Below are 12,798 nucleotides of genomic sequence, written 5' to 3'. Positions count from 1 at the left end.
GTTTCTTTAACCACCGTTTTTGTTGGTTAATATTGTAGGAAGTACGTATTATATGATTACCGGTTTATTTAGACTATACAATGAGATTAGAGCTAGATTCTTTTGAATAAAAAAAAATAAACAAAAAGTTGTTGTTGTTGTTGTTGTTGTTGTTGTTGCACCAATATCGAATAGTTCCATTACATATCGAATCTTGTGATGCATATATTCAACTGCGATGAAAAAAAAAAAAAAAATAAATAAAAGATTAAAGATTAAAGAGATAAAGAAGAGATTGATTTCTTTTTAATAAACAAGAGGTTTTATGAACATGACGCAATGTCTCGTCACCTCGACTTAAATAACGCTTCTACTATAAGTGTTTTGCCTCGAAGAAGGTTGAATGATTTAGCACATTCTAGTCCAGTTGTCAAGAAGAGCAAAATCTTAAGAGACTTTAGAAATTGCGAGTTGGATTTTGTTAAACCGAGTTCTGCTCCAGTACAAGTACTGGAAAGTGTTGATAATCCGTCTACAGAGAAAATAAATAGTAGCTCAATTGATGATTCGTTTTCCGCCAAAGTCACGCGACTTCGAAGCTCTACTGATACAAAAACCACTGCTCGGCGTCGTCGTCGGCGTCAGCAGCAACAGCAGCAGCAGCAACAGCATGATATTGATGGTAGAGTAGAGTGCCTCAAAAGTACTGAGTCGACGTCTCTGCTGAAGCCTCTTCACCCCGTATCGACTACAACGGCAGCAAACAACAATGAGAATACACCATCTTGTCAAGATCTTGTCAAAGTTGAAGAAAAAGATACTGCTGTGCAACAACCAGACCCACCTTTTGTGAGATTGTCAAAGATGCTTCAAGACCATGCACAACACAGAGTTCAACATGAGAATACTAGAAAATTAGAGCTTGAAGCATTACGCTATCGACATAATAATGAGCTAAGGGAACTTTGCAATCGCCATGCCGAAGAAAGGGCGAAAGATGAGGAAAACTTACAGAGCAGTATTTCGACTCTTTTTGAAGAAGCAGTTGGAATTGGTCAATTTTTTGGAGAAAACAAAAGTGTGCAATACGATAATGAGCTTTTGGAGAAGGAAGTGCAAAACCAAAAATACATTGAAATACCTCCCAACACATTTGAAAAAGATGATGCTGTTGCTGTTTATAATTCAACATATATAGAAAAGGAAAAGGAAAAGGAAATGGAAAAGGTACAGGTGGCGGTGGAGGTGGAGGTGGAAAAGAATGGCACGAGTTATGGAGATTCAGGATCACCATATACTAAGTTAATTTCGTTGAGCGCTTCTGACGCAGAAATGACTAAATCGAGTCAAGGGTGTTCTCGTGTGCAGGGTCTGTATGAAACTTGGGGCTCCAACAACTGCAACAACAACAACAACAATAATAATAATAATAATAATAATAATAATAATAATAATAATAATAATAGTCATAATAAGAATAATAATAATCTACTACAGCAAACGCGTCGCGAGAGGGAGATTACAGAACAAAGTAATGGTGATGGCGAACTTGGAGTTTTGAAATCACGTGTTACACGAAGCATGATGTCACAGATTACCAAAACTAGTATTAGAGATAATCTTCTTCTTCAAGTGAAACCAGCTGGTTATGGTACATCATTGTTAAGTGATGAGATTGAAACTAGTGGCCAGAGCAGCAGTTCAGAGAGTGATGTTTCACCTTCACAAAACAACCGTCATTCCAAATCAATTAATGAGTTGCAAGGAGATCCCAAGAAGAAGGCTCGTACATCACCAGCCGCAGCTTTGGCAAGCACAAGTCAACACCAGCTGTTTAAAAAAGAAGAAAAAGAAAAGGACGAAGACAAGGAAGAAAAAACAACAGGTTTGAATAACATGTTTGAGATTGAAAAGAAAAGTAGTCAAGGTGTGGCAAATAGTGATGCAGTTGAACCTGTTGATGAATCTCGGGAGAAAGATTTTTCACTGATTGCCTCGTCCAGTCCTAGTTGGAACTCCTTTCTTGATGTGGAGTCTAGTGCTCCGCATACACGTAGTTGCAAACCCATAAGTGGCTCAACCCAGAACAATTCTAGGTCTTTTTCTTCTACAGAGAAGGCAAAAAAATCAACGGTTGATAAAGGTGGCGATTTACAAAGTAAGATAATTGGTCTTGAAAAACGACGTTCTAGAAATGGTACTAAATCGGTCAATTCAACTTCAAAAGAGAACTCGGCAACGAAAAAAAAAATAATGAAGATAAAGAAATTGTTTTCAACCACGGATATCAGTATTGACAGTAGTGATACTGAAGATTCGTCATACAGCAGCAGCAATGGAGAAGAGTCGGATAATAATGCAATATAACAAGGATATTAAATTAGAGTTTATCAATCAAAACCCACGGGGTTGTATTTTTTGTTTTTTGTTTTTTACCCGATACTGTGGTTAACCTTATGACCGATGACCTCCCTAGAAATTACCTCTCCCTAGAAATTACCTCTCCCTAGAAGTTACCTCTCCCTAGAAGTTACCTCTCCCTAGAAGTTACCTCTCCCTAGAAATTAGCTTTTTCTAGAAATTACCTCTTTCTAGAAATTACCTCTTTCTAGAAATTAGCTCTTGGAGAGATTGTTACATCGGAGTCTTCCCCCCCCCCCCAACTATCACTGCCACCACAATATGGAATCAATTTCCGTGACATAGTTTTAATATCAAGTAATAAAGGCAAATTGTGAGGCTTATAAACAAACAACAATACTTTTTCCATCTCGCAATCTCCGGGGTAATTCTTACAACTTCGCATGACAGGATCAATTGAAAAAAAGAAAAAAAAAAAAAAAAAGAAAAGACAAATCTCAATTTAGTCACAAGAGCTTTTATAAGGTGGGTCCCTTTATAGTTAGACAGTGAAAAACAATTGAATTCACCTTCTAGGTATAAATCTCTGTACATGTCTGAAATCTTTCTAATAATCATCATATCCTCCCCTACCACCACCATTACTATAGTGAGTTAAATCTCTTGATTGTAATTCAGATCTCTAGATTATGAGGCTTTAATTCCTAATTCGGAATACATTGAGTTAAAAAGAGCAAATCAGACGAAAAAGAAACGAAAAAAAAAAAAAAAAAAAAAAAAAAAAAATTTTTTATCTTTGAAATTTCNAAAAAAAAAAAAAAAAAAAAAAAAAAAAAAAAAAAAAAAAAAAAAAAAAAAATTCTTTATCTTTGAAATTTCCATCTACTTCTTGACACTACACTGAAAACTTGTATATATATATATATTCTGGCACATTTTTCTCACTCTCGACCGCTGACACTTGATACTACTTCTTCCCCCCCCACTTGTAAACAGAATGAAGCTTTTTCAATCAAAGTACGAATTTAGTTACCCCTGGGACCAAGTCACCGCTGCTAATTGGCAGAAATATCCCAATGAGCTCTCGGTGCATGTGATCTCGGTAGATACTTTGAACAGATCTATTATTGATAATCATATACTACGTACAGAACGGTTGATTGGGTGCAAGCAAGCAATACCTAACTGGTTATCATTTATTGTTGGTGGCGCATCATTAAGTTATGTACGAGAAGTATCGGAAATTGACTTGAATAATAAGTCCCTTGTTATGAAATCAATGAACTTAACAATGAACCATCTTTTGCTAGTCAAAGAAACTGTGATATACAAACCCGATTTTCAGTTGCCCAACCACAAGACAACGTTTAATCAAAGTGCTGAGATAACAGCATTTGCATCTATAGGAAGAATTTGCGATAAATTAGAGGATTGGTCAATCGAAAGGTTTGGCCAGAATGCAAGTAAAGGAAAATTAGCATTTGACGGGGTTTTAAATAACCTCGCTAAAAATTGGGAAGAAAATGGTGTCTTTAAGTAAGCTTTGAGGAAAGAGAGACAAAATAAGAAAATGAAAAAATGAGAAAATGAGAGGGAGAGAAGGAGGAAAGGAGAAAAGGAGAAAAGGAGAGGAGAAAAGGAGAAAAGGAGAGGAGAAAAGGAGAAAAGGAGAGGAGAGAAGGAGAAAAGGAGAGGAGAGAAGGAGAGAAGGGGAAGAAGAGCATAGATAATTCGATGAAAGACTACAGGTATATTCGTCAAATTTTTTTTCACACGGGTTTAGTTTGCATCATGTTCAATTCAAGTCTATTTTTTTTTTGCATTTGCTCTTGTATATATCAAAGTATAACAATAGACAATATGAACTCTTTGCTAAAGGCAAAGGGTTGTTCTTGTTGAAACTTGCAAGTCTCTTGTTTTATTGTGTCGCTACTCTCTACTCTCTACATACTGCTTCGCTCCCTAGTGTCGCTACTCTCTACATATTGCTCCACTAGCTCGCTTTGCTCCCTAGTGTCGCGTAATGCACAATCTATTTTTGGCATAATTTTTCAAGCCAGAAAAAATAATAAAAATAAAGATAATAGATCAATGGCTGCAAACTGTAGAAGGCATACAGCAGACGGCACTTTAACGTCTTTTTCATCTTATAATGCCATTATCAACAAGAATACAGACAAAAGTCAAAAGTCAAAAAAAAAAAAGAAGGAAAGAAAAAATCCAACTGATGTTAGAGTGATACTAGACACGAGCACAAGGTAAAGCAGTGTTTGCTGGTGCAGCTGGAATAAGGGAGACTAAAACAACGGCAAAAATAGGAGGGTTGAAATTTTTACATTACAGTTGGGAAATAACATGCTCGATAGTGTCGCACGATAGTGTTAATGACATGCTCGATGGTGTCGCACGATAGTGTTAATGACATGCTCGATGGTGTCGCACGATAGTGTTAATGACATGCTCGATGGTGTCGCACGATAGTGTTAATGACATGCTCGATGGTGTCGCACGATAGTGTTAATGACATGCTCGATGGTGTCGCACGATAGTGTTAATGACAGCTAGTGTGCTCCACTATCTCGCTCCCCTCGATAGTGTCGGGTTTACTATTTATTTTTTTTTGGCTAGCTTAGAAGTGAAAAATTACCATGCAAGTCCCTTAAAATTTAGATCTATTTAATAAAGAAATCTCAATCAAGAGTTCTTTATCTTGACACTGTAATTACAAAAAGAACATTAACTATAATATTTTCTCAAATTAGCCGGCACCGGCATAGAAGAAGCAGCTAATGAACAATACTTTACCCAATATGAAGTTGCAAAAAAAAAAAAAAAATAACAAGTAAAACAAAACAGAGATATGAATGGTGGGTTTGATTGATATCAGGCACCACCCTTTTCTCTTCTTATATACTAATAAAAGGTATACCGTTCTCTGGTTTTCTCTTGAGATGAGGGGGGGTGGGAGTGTTCTGGGATACGTTGACATTTCGAGTCAATGGGTTGATAGCAGAAACCAGGAACCAGATCACATACATAAAGTATATACTTTTATCAATTGTTTACTTTGGGTCTTAGACCTAACTCACTAACTCTGTCACGTGCCCTACATCTTTTTTTTTGTTGTTGCTGTTTTTTTTTTTGCTAGCTTGCCAACACTGGCAGTGAATAATTAATTTTTTTTTTCAGTTACTTTCCCCATCGCAAATAGGTTTGATCTTCTAGACGGTATAACTTTTTGGTAAGAAAGAAGCACTCCTTTGCAGACAAGCCAAAAATGCAAATTTTCGTAAAGACCCTTACCGGGAAGACCATCACTTTAGAGGTCGAGTCATCAGACACCATTGACAATGTTAAGTCCAAGATTCAAGACAAGGAGGGAATTCCACCAGATCAGCAAAGATTGATTTTCGCTGGTAAACAATTAGAGGATGGTAGAACCTTATCTGACTACAATATCCAAAAGGAATCAACTTTGCATTTGGTCTTGAGATTGAGAGGTGGTGGTAAAAAGAGAAAGAAGAAGGTTTACACCACCCCAAAGAAGATCAAGCACAAGCATAAAAAGAACAAGTTGGCTGTCTTGACATACTACAAGGTTGACAATGACGGAAATGTCGAAAGATTGAGAAGAGAATGTCCTGCTCCAACTTGTGGTGCTGGTATTTTTATGGCTGACATGAAGAACAGACAATACTGTGGTAAATGTCACTTGACCTTGAGAGCTAACTAATTGACCTAAATCATCCTTTGTTTTTTATTCTTTCTATTTTTTGCTAACAATGAAATAAGAATAAAAACTGGATTGTCTATAGTTAATAAAAGTCAACTTTCAAAAGCAACTATTCTCTCCAAATACTATTCTCCCAAATACTATTCTCTCCAAACATCTATTCCTCTTGAGCAGTTACGATTCTGCAGTATACAAGGACTTCGATTCAAGTCTTTCTTTAAAGTATTTCACCAAATTTTTGTATGTGGGTGAAGATTGTTTTTTTTTTGTTGTGTATCACTCTTGCAAGGGAGCGATAGTGATAGTGTGTGATGAAGTTTTCTTTTTAAACAGCACTCTTTACTTGTACTAACAAAGCGGCGGCTCTTTTCTGTACCGTTTTCCAGATGAGCTCAAAGTTTTCATTATATGAAAGTAATCCTGATGTAGAGAAGTACGTTGTCGATGGCCTGATCTCTATTAATCAATTTGTTGAGAACATTAGTAAAGACCACTACTTGAAAGGAGCGGAGATTAATAGCAAAGCATATCTTGACCCCAAGCCTTATATTCGTTCATTTGAAAGTACACTAAGAGAGCTAAATCAGTTGAATATCGAAGCCAAGATCCAAGAATCCAAGGGAGAAGAACAGGTGGATACATTTGAGTTGAAGCATTCAGAAAATGTCCTTGGTCTTAGTCAACAAATTGCTGACACAACTAGCAAATTCAATTATCTAGATAATCAGATTTCAGAGGTGTCTAGTAAAATCAGCCCCTTGGGTATGACATTGAGTAAGATATCGACATCGCGGGACAAATCTCAAGAAACTATTTTCTTAATCAGAGCATATCATGGATTTTATACAAAGGGCAACTATGCACCCTTGGAAACAATGCGCTCGAGCAGCAAGGTTGAGGATAATGTGAAATGTGCGAAATCAATAAGACACTTGATGAAATTAGCAAGCCGTATTAGTGATGAGTCGCTTCCGTCAACTTTGAAATGTCTTGAGACAATTAAGGAGTATGGACAAGCTATGGAGGATGAATTGCTACACCTTTTTGAAACACTCTTGGAAGGAGATGAGCATTCTGATGGTAATGTCGATATTCAAAAGATGAACAAAATAGCGACTATTTTATTTGCATATAACGACGGAACAAACTTGGTTGAAACATTTGTGAGAAAAAGTGCAATCAGCAATGAAGAAGAGGATGATGATGATTACGATGATGAGGATGAGGAGGAGGAGGAGGAGGAGGAGGATGATGGTTATGGCGATTATGATGAGGCGACAGCGGAGGAAGGAAAGATGAGGAAAAAGTACAAGGGTACCTATACTCGGAATCATCCAAAATCAATCGATGTTCATGGCGATGCCTTAGAGTCCAATCCAAAATTACAAAACTTTATAACGAATACAAAGTTTGAAATAAAATCGAAAGCAAGGATCAGCAAGAAAGTATTCAATGATCCTGATATGGTCTTGACAAAGTTGATTCAAAGAATATTTGATGGTGCTATCAAACAAAAAGTCACGACATTGTTGGCTCTTTCTGTAAAGAAAAGTACGTTGGACCATCTTAAGCTCTTGAGTTCCTTGAAGAAGTTGATGTTTGATTTCACTCATGAAATAAAAGATTATTTAATAACTGAGGATTTCAATAAGGACGGGACCCTTCTTTTGGTATTGGACCAATTGTATACCTCATTGTTCCAGGAATACGTGCGAGACGATGTTTACCTCGTACAAGAAAAGAGAAGCATAGAAGAAGCTGTAGGCTGTGCTCTCAAAAAATTGGATCCTGAAACGTTTTCAGACCAAATCACAAAGAATGATGCTAGTGGATACGAGTTGAAGTCAGCGGAGAATGAGCACATTTCCTTTGTAAACGAAAGAAAGAAAATGGCCCAATTTAAGCAATACGTAAAGACCAAATTAAATGAAAGAATGCAAAATGACCGGGGAATTTCCAAATTAGAGCTTGAAGAGGACGAGCTTGCAGCGATTGAAACAATTGAGACATTAATCAAGACCGTTGCAGAATCCATAGGGCGAGTCTTGGAAATATCTCCTAATAAAGCTCCTGAGCATTCAATAACTGCATTAAGTATATTGATTTCTAATTTTGATAAGCTTTCTGTTCGCGAGGAGGTTCAATTACAAAGTCTGGACTTTTTCTTGAACCTTTATTCAATTCAGTTTAAAAAGGAAGTCCTTTTTTGTTTATCTACGTGTGCCAAAAAGATCATCTTTCCATGTTTGGCAAGCGTTCCTGTTGCCAAAAACAAGGCAAAAACTTTAATCAATGATTTTGTAAAGAGAAACGAAATAGGCATAAATGAATTACTAATGAAGACGATTGAATATAGCTTAACGCAAACCCAAAACTTGCTTAATAAACAGAAAAAGAAGGACTTTTTATGTGATAAGATTGAAGAGGATACCGAGGCTTGTGAAGCAGTAAGCGCATTTTTGGAAGAAATGTATGCCAATATCAGCATGGCCCTTAGTGGTGCTAATTTGGAAACATTTTTGATCACTTTTGGCACAAAGTTTTTGAACCAGTTGCTTGAGCACTATATGAAGTTTTCTGTCAACTCTATAGGTGGGATTGTATTAACAAAAGATGTGCTACAATACCAAAGCCGGATTGATGAGTGGAACATTCCTATTTTATCTGAAAAATTTCAAATCTTGAAAGAAATCGGAAACTTGTTCACAGTACAATCCGACTTGGTAAACTCCTTGGTGACAGAGGGTCAATTGTCACAAATGAGACCTTATACTGTCAGACAGTATATTAGTAAGAGGGCTGATTTCAATCCAAGTTATGCTGATAGGTTTTTCAAATTTCGATAAAGAACAAAAAAAAAAAAAAGTAAAAGTAAGGAACGAGGAATTGGCTTGTTGAGTGATAAATCAAAAGTATTAAAATAGCGTATAGACAAGTCTAAATTCATTTGATATATGATCATTATGACACTATCTTGATGTAGTCACCGCAGCAGCTGCAGCCGCAGCTTTCTCCTCCTCCTCCTCCTCCTCCTCCTCCTCCTCCTCTTCCTCTTCCAATTCTCTTACCAATTTTGTTGCATACCACCTTGTTGCAATATTGGTCTAGCGAATTAGTCTGCTTGGTTTCACTGTAACTTCCCCATACACTTCATTCTGAGTCTGATCTTTTTCAATCATATTTGGCAATAAAGTCAAATCTCGAAACCTCTTCAAGTCCTGCTTAAAAAACTCATGTAGTCCTAAATCCATCCAATGTTTCTTTTGAGGTTGACGTCTAATGGGGTTTATCTGACTACTTGTTTCGTTTGATGGGAAATTAACACCATTTTCATCACCAAAAGCTTCATCTGAATCCTTATTTGGTGTAATTTCTATGTCATCAAATTGTATTGGCTCATTTACCCAAGATTCCATATAAAGAACATTACTCGAGTGGATAAAGTGCGTATATGTATAAATCCCGTCCTTCATCGACTTTTGGAGCTACTTGTTCTCACGCCCGGCAGTACCTTCAATTCTAAGCACAAATGTTATTCTACTTTCTTGCCATTCCATAATTTTTTTTTTTTCTTTTCTGAATCTCTTTGTTTGGTAAACTCCACACAACGACTTCATCCTCTCTATCTCTCACTCTCACACAAGTGTTGTCTATTACAAGAGTTTTTGTTTAAATGAGAGAGGGAGCCACGCAGTAATATAATTTTCATATCCTATTCAGTTCAGTTCAAAAAAAAAAAAATAGAGAGAACTATACAACTTAGGAAACAGGTGTGTAACTTTATTCAGCAAGGCCGATAACACCACATGCTGGTCTGCCACCAGCGTGGCCAGTAATTTTAGAATCTTCAAATCCACCTTTTCCGTAATCATCAGTACCTTCGTGCACAACAACGGTTCTTCCCAAAATTGAATTCTTACCAATCAATTTAACAAGTAAATCCTGTTTAGTTCCTTTTGCGACACCATTGGAATCAGTAGAGATATTTCCCAAATCTCCAACATGTCTTTCGTCGTCCTCTGGAGCACCGTGAGTTTTGCTAAATGGGTTGAAATGAGGACCTGCAGAAGTACATCCGTTGGTGTTGTCACCAAAACTGTGAATATGGAAACCTCTCAAAGCGTTTGGGTCGTTTCCTGAAATTTCCCATGTAATGGTTGTTGGTTCTGACTCGGTACTTTGTTCAAATTTAACAACTCCGCTGACTTTGGAGTCACCTCTTAATACAGCAACTGAAAAAAAAAAAAAAATGTTGATGTTAGTATCACAGAATTGAGCTTGTTACCCATTACCCGCTGCAATTGAAGCAGTGAAATTCCTCCTCCCCCTCCTCCCCCCTCCACACAATTCAAATTGCAACTTCAATGACATACCTGCTTTAACCATTTTGCCTCAATTGAAATTCTTCTATATTTTGTTGAAAGAAAACACACTGACTATTTCTCTTGGTGGGAAAAAGAAAGATGGCGTATAAAAATGTGTATGTAAATTATTAAAGCGATTTTTTTCTTCTTTTAAATGTGTGTGAGCAAGTGCAGCAAGTGATTCGTAATAAAAAAGCAAAAAAAAAAAAAAATGTATTCGCAATTTTACACTTCCAGTGGGAAAGAAGGAAAAGGGGAAAGAAGGAAGTTAGTTTAGATAGTTAGTTACTTAGTAATGCACATAAAAGTAACTGAAATAAATGATGTGCCAGTTAGTGAGGGCCTTGTGAGTTCATCTGTAAGTCTGTCCAACTGTGAATTTATTTCTGGTAGAGGAATTCAGTCAATTCTAGGGTCTATTAATGTACCATCCCTTCTGCTTTACAGGTCTCTTTTTTTCTTTTCTTTTCTTTCCTTGTAGCTAATAGTTTTTTTTTGTTTTTCCTTATCGGAGTTAATTTTCTTTTTCTCTTTTTCCACCTCGGATTCACTGCGGATTCGTATTCCATATTTGGTGATAAAAGGCGGTATTTCGGGCTTGCGTGTTGGTTTTCCATGTCCACCAAAAAAAAACATGGGGAAGTTAAAACACGGGGGTTAGGGATGTTATACAAAAAAAAAAAAGAACATATTAAATTTGATCTTAACATGTTAAATTTGATCTTAACATATTGAATTTGATCTTAACATATTAAATTTGATCTTAACATATTAAATTTGATCTTAAGAACATATTGGATTTGATCTTATGTGAAAGCTCTTTGTAAAAAACTTTGTGTATGGGTTTAGAGTGAAATAACAAAACCAGAAATCATAGGTATGAATTATAAACCTATTTATACCTTTTTGCTTCTGTGACCTTAGAGGTTATTTTAACAAAATTTTACTCCATTTTTTATTTGCTCATTAAAAAAAAAATTTGCTCACTTTGACGTGTTTTCAAAGTGGCCTTGATAAGGTGTGTTGTCAATTCTTGTTACATCTTTAATGACCTGCAAGGTATTTCTTTGCAATCACCTTTTATTGGAACTTTCGTTGACATACATTTGTTGACATACATTTATTGACCCTTTCTTTTAAATTGGAGACTTTTTTATATGATGTCAATTCTATTTAAAACAAATAGCTTATCAATCAACGAAAAAAGTATGAAAAGGATCGTCTCCTTTATCAAATTTATTTTTATTTTTAATGTACATATGATGACATTCTTTGTAAAATCTGCGTTTGAAACGTTTCCCACTACCACCAACTGGTATACCATTCGACTAAAATAGTACCTCTAACTTGAATAGATCCTCCCTTTTTCTATCGTAGCAATACCTTACTAAAGAACAGAGTAATATCTTGCGCAATTTGTTTGAGTCTTGACTCAATCAAGTCTCAACTACATCCGTATCTCGAATTAAGTACTGGCTATTGGCAGCACCAGCAAATCCATCTACACTAAACGCAAAAGCTTCTGCTTTTGTTACAATTTGATTGCAAAAAAAGAAAAAAAAAAAATGAAAACAGAAAACGTGTAACTTGCTTTATCGGTTGAGTTGATATATCACGTTTTGGTCTAACAAACGTTGTACATTGTAAAATCTTTTTTCTTTTTCTTTTTCTTTTTCTTTTTCTTTTTTTTTGCATCAAATAAAGGCAAATTTCTCAAACTTAACACCAAAATTCAGTTTGTTAATCTAAGAAATGCCTATTCTAAAGCACAATATACAGTTTAGAATTTCTGCTTACTACAGGCCCCTTTTACAAAAAAGGAGATCTTGTATATTGCTCTTGCTAGGACATGCTTTTATATTTTGTTCTTGCTAGATATGCTCTTGTCTAAATATATGCACTAGATTCTTATATTACTTGCACCGCAATAGATAAATGGGAAAGGAAACTTCTTCTGCATAATCAAGCTCATAATTGCTATCACTGTTGCATACCCAACTCCTATCAAACTGTTACATATAGAAGTTGTTGCTGTGAGGTGAAAATTACTAATCAAATTTTTGTGTACCTTATTATTTCAGTAAGAGGAAAATTTCAATTGTACATTTTTTCAAATCATGACGACATTATGAAATCCGTCATAAAGAGATCTACTTAGATTTCTACTTATATATATATATATAACTGAAAACCGGTTTACGGACTTAGTTATAGTAGTTTTTTGCTACTTAAACAAGTCCAATAAGCTCCGTTCCCTGCCCCACGCACGCACGCACCTTCCTTCTGTTCATTCTCCGCCATATATACCTTGGATCTCTTATATATTTTTTTTTTATTTTCCTTAACCTTGGAAATCTTCGA

The 12,798-nt window shown here is 35.9% G+C and overlaps 6 protein-coding genes across 6 annotated transcripts; 4 read left to right on the top strand and 2 right to left on the bottom strand. All coding sequences in view use genetic code 12, as the record gives it.

The window, feature by feature from the left end:
• Positions 1–318: 318 nt before the first annotated feature.
• KGF56_000517 (uncharacterized protein) lies at positions 319–2,346 on the top strand (the record flags this gene model as incomplete). Its single annotated transcript, XM_049326437.1, has 1 exon — positions 319–2,346. The coding sequence occupies one exon, from the start codon at positions 319–321 to the stop codon at positions 2,344–2,346; it is 2,028 nt and encodes a 675-aa protein (XP_049182416.1).
• Positions 2,347–3,337: 991 nt separating this feature from the next.
• On the top strand, positions 3,338–3,880 carry KGF56_000516 (uncharacterized protein; the record flags this gene model as incomplete). The annotated part of the gene is made up of 1 exon (XM_049326436.1): positions 3,338–3,880. The coding sequence occupies one exon, from the start codon at positions 3,338–3,340 to the stop codon at positions 3,878–3,880; it is 543 nt and encodes a 180-aa protein (XP_049182415.1).
• A 1,737-nt stretch (positions 3,881–5,617) lies between these two features.
• Positions 5,618–6,073, top strand: UBI3 (ubiquitin-ribosomal 40S subunit protein S31 fusion protein; the record flags this gene model as incomplete). Its single annotated transcript, XM_049326435.1, has 1 exon — positions 5,618–6,073. One exon carries the CDS (start codon positions 5,618–5,620, stop codon positions 6,071–6,073), a length of 456 nt encoding a protein of 151 aa, XP_049182414.1.
• Positions 6,074–6,459: 386 nt separating this feature from the next.
• SEC10 (exocyst subunit) lies at positions 6,460–8,919 on the top strand (the record flags this gene model as incomplete). Its single annotated transcript, XM_049326434.1, has 1 exon — positions 6,460–8,919. The coding sequence occupies one exon, from the start codon at positions 6,460–6,462 to the stop codon at positions 8,917–8,919; it is 2,460 nt and encodes an 819-aa protein (XP_049182413.1).
• A 123-nt stretch (positions 8,920–9,042) lies between these two features.
• On the bottom strand, positions 9,043–9,489 carry CTA6 (Cta6p; the record flags this gene model as incomplete). Its single annotated transcript, XM_049326433.1, has 2 exons — positions 9,043–9,160; positions 9,221–9,489. The coding sequence occupies 2 exons, from the start codon at positions 9,487–9,489 to the stop codon at positions 9,043–9,045; spliced, it is 387 nt and encodes a 128-aa protein (XP_049182412.1).
• A 364-nt stretch (positions 9,490–9,853) lies between these two features.
• On the bottom strand, positions 9,854–10,459 carry SOD1 (superoxide dismutase; the record flags this gene model as incomplete). Its single annotated transcript, XM_049326432.1, has 2 exons — positions 9,854–10,305; positions 10,447–10,459. 2 exons carry the CDS (start codon positions 10,457–10,459, stop codon positions 9,854–9,856), a joined length of 465 nt encoding a protein of 154 aa, XP_049182411.1.
• Positions 10,460–12,798: the final 2,339 nt, after the last annotated feature.

This window comes from Candida oxycetoniae (assembly GCF_023343755.2).
Source record: "Candida oxycetoniae strain CBS 10844 chromosome Unknown scaffold7, whole genome shotgun sequence".
In the NCBI taxonomy this organism is placed as follows: Eukaryota; Fungi; Ascomycota; class Pichiomycetes; order Serinales; family Debaryomycetaceae; genus Lodderomyces; species Lodderomyces oxycetoniae.
This window is presented reverse-complemented; position numbering and strand designations above follow the sequence as displayed.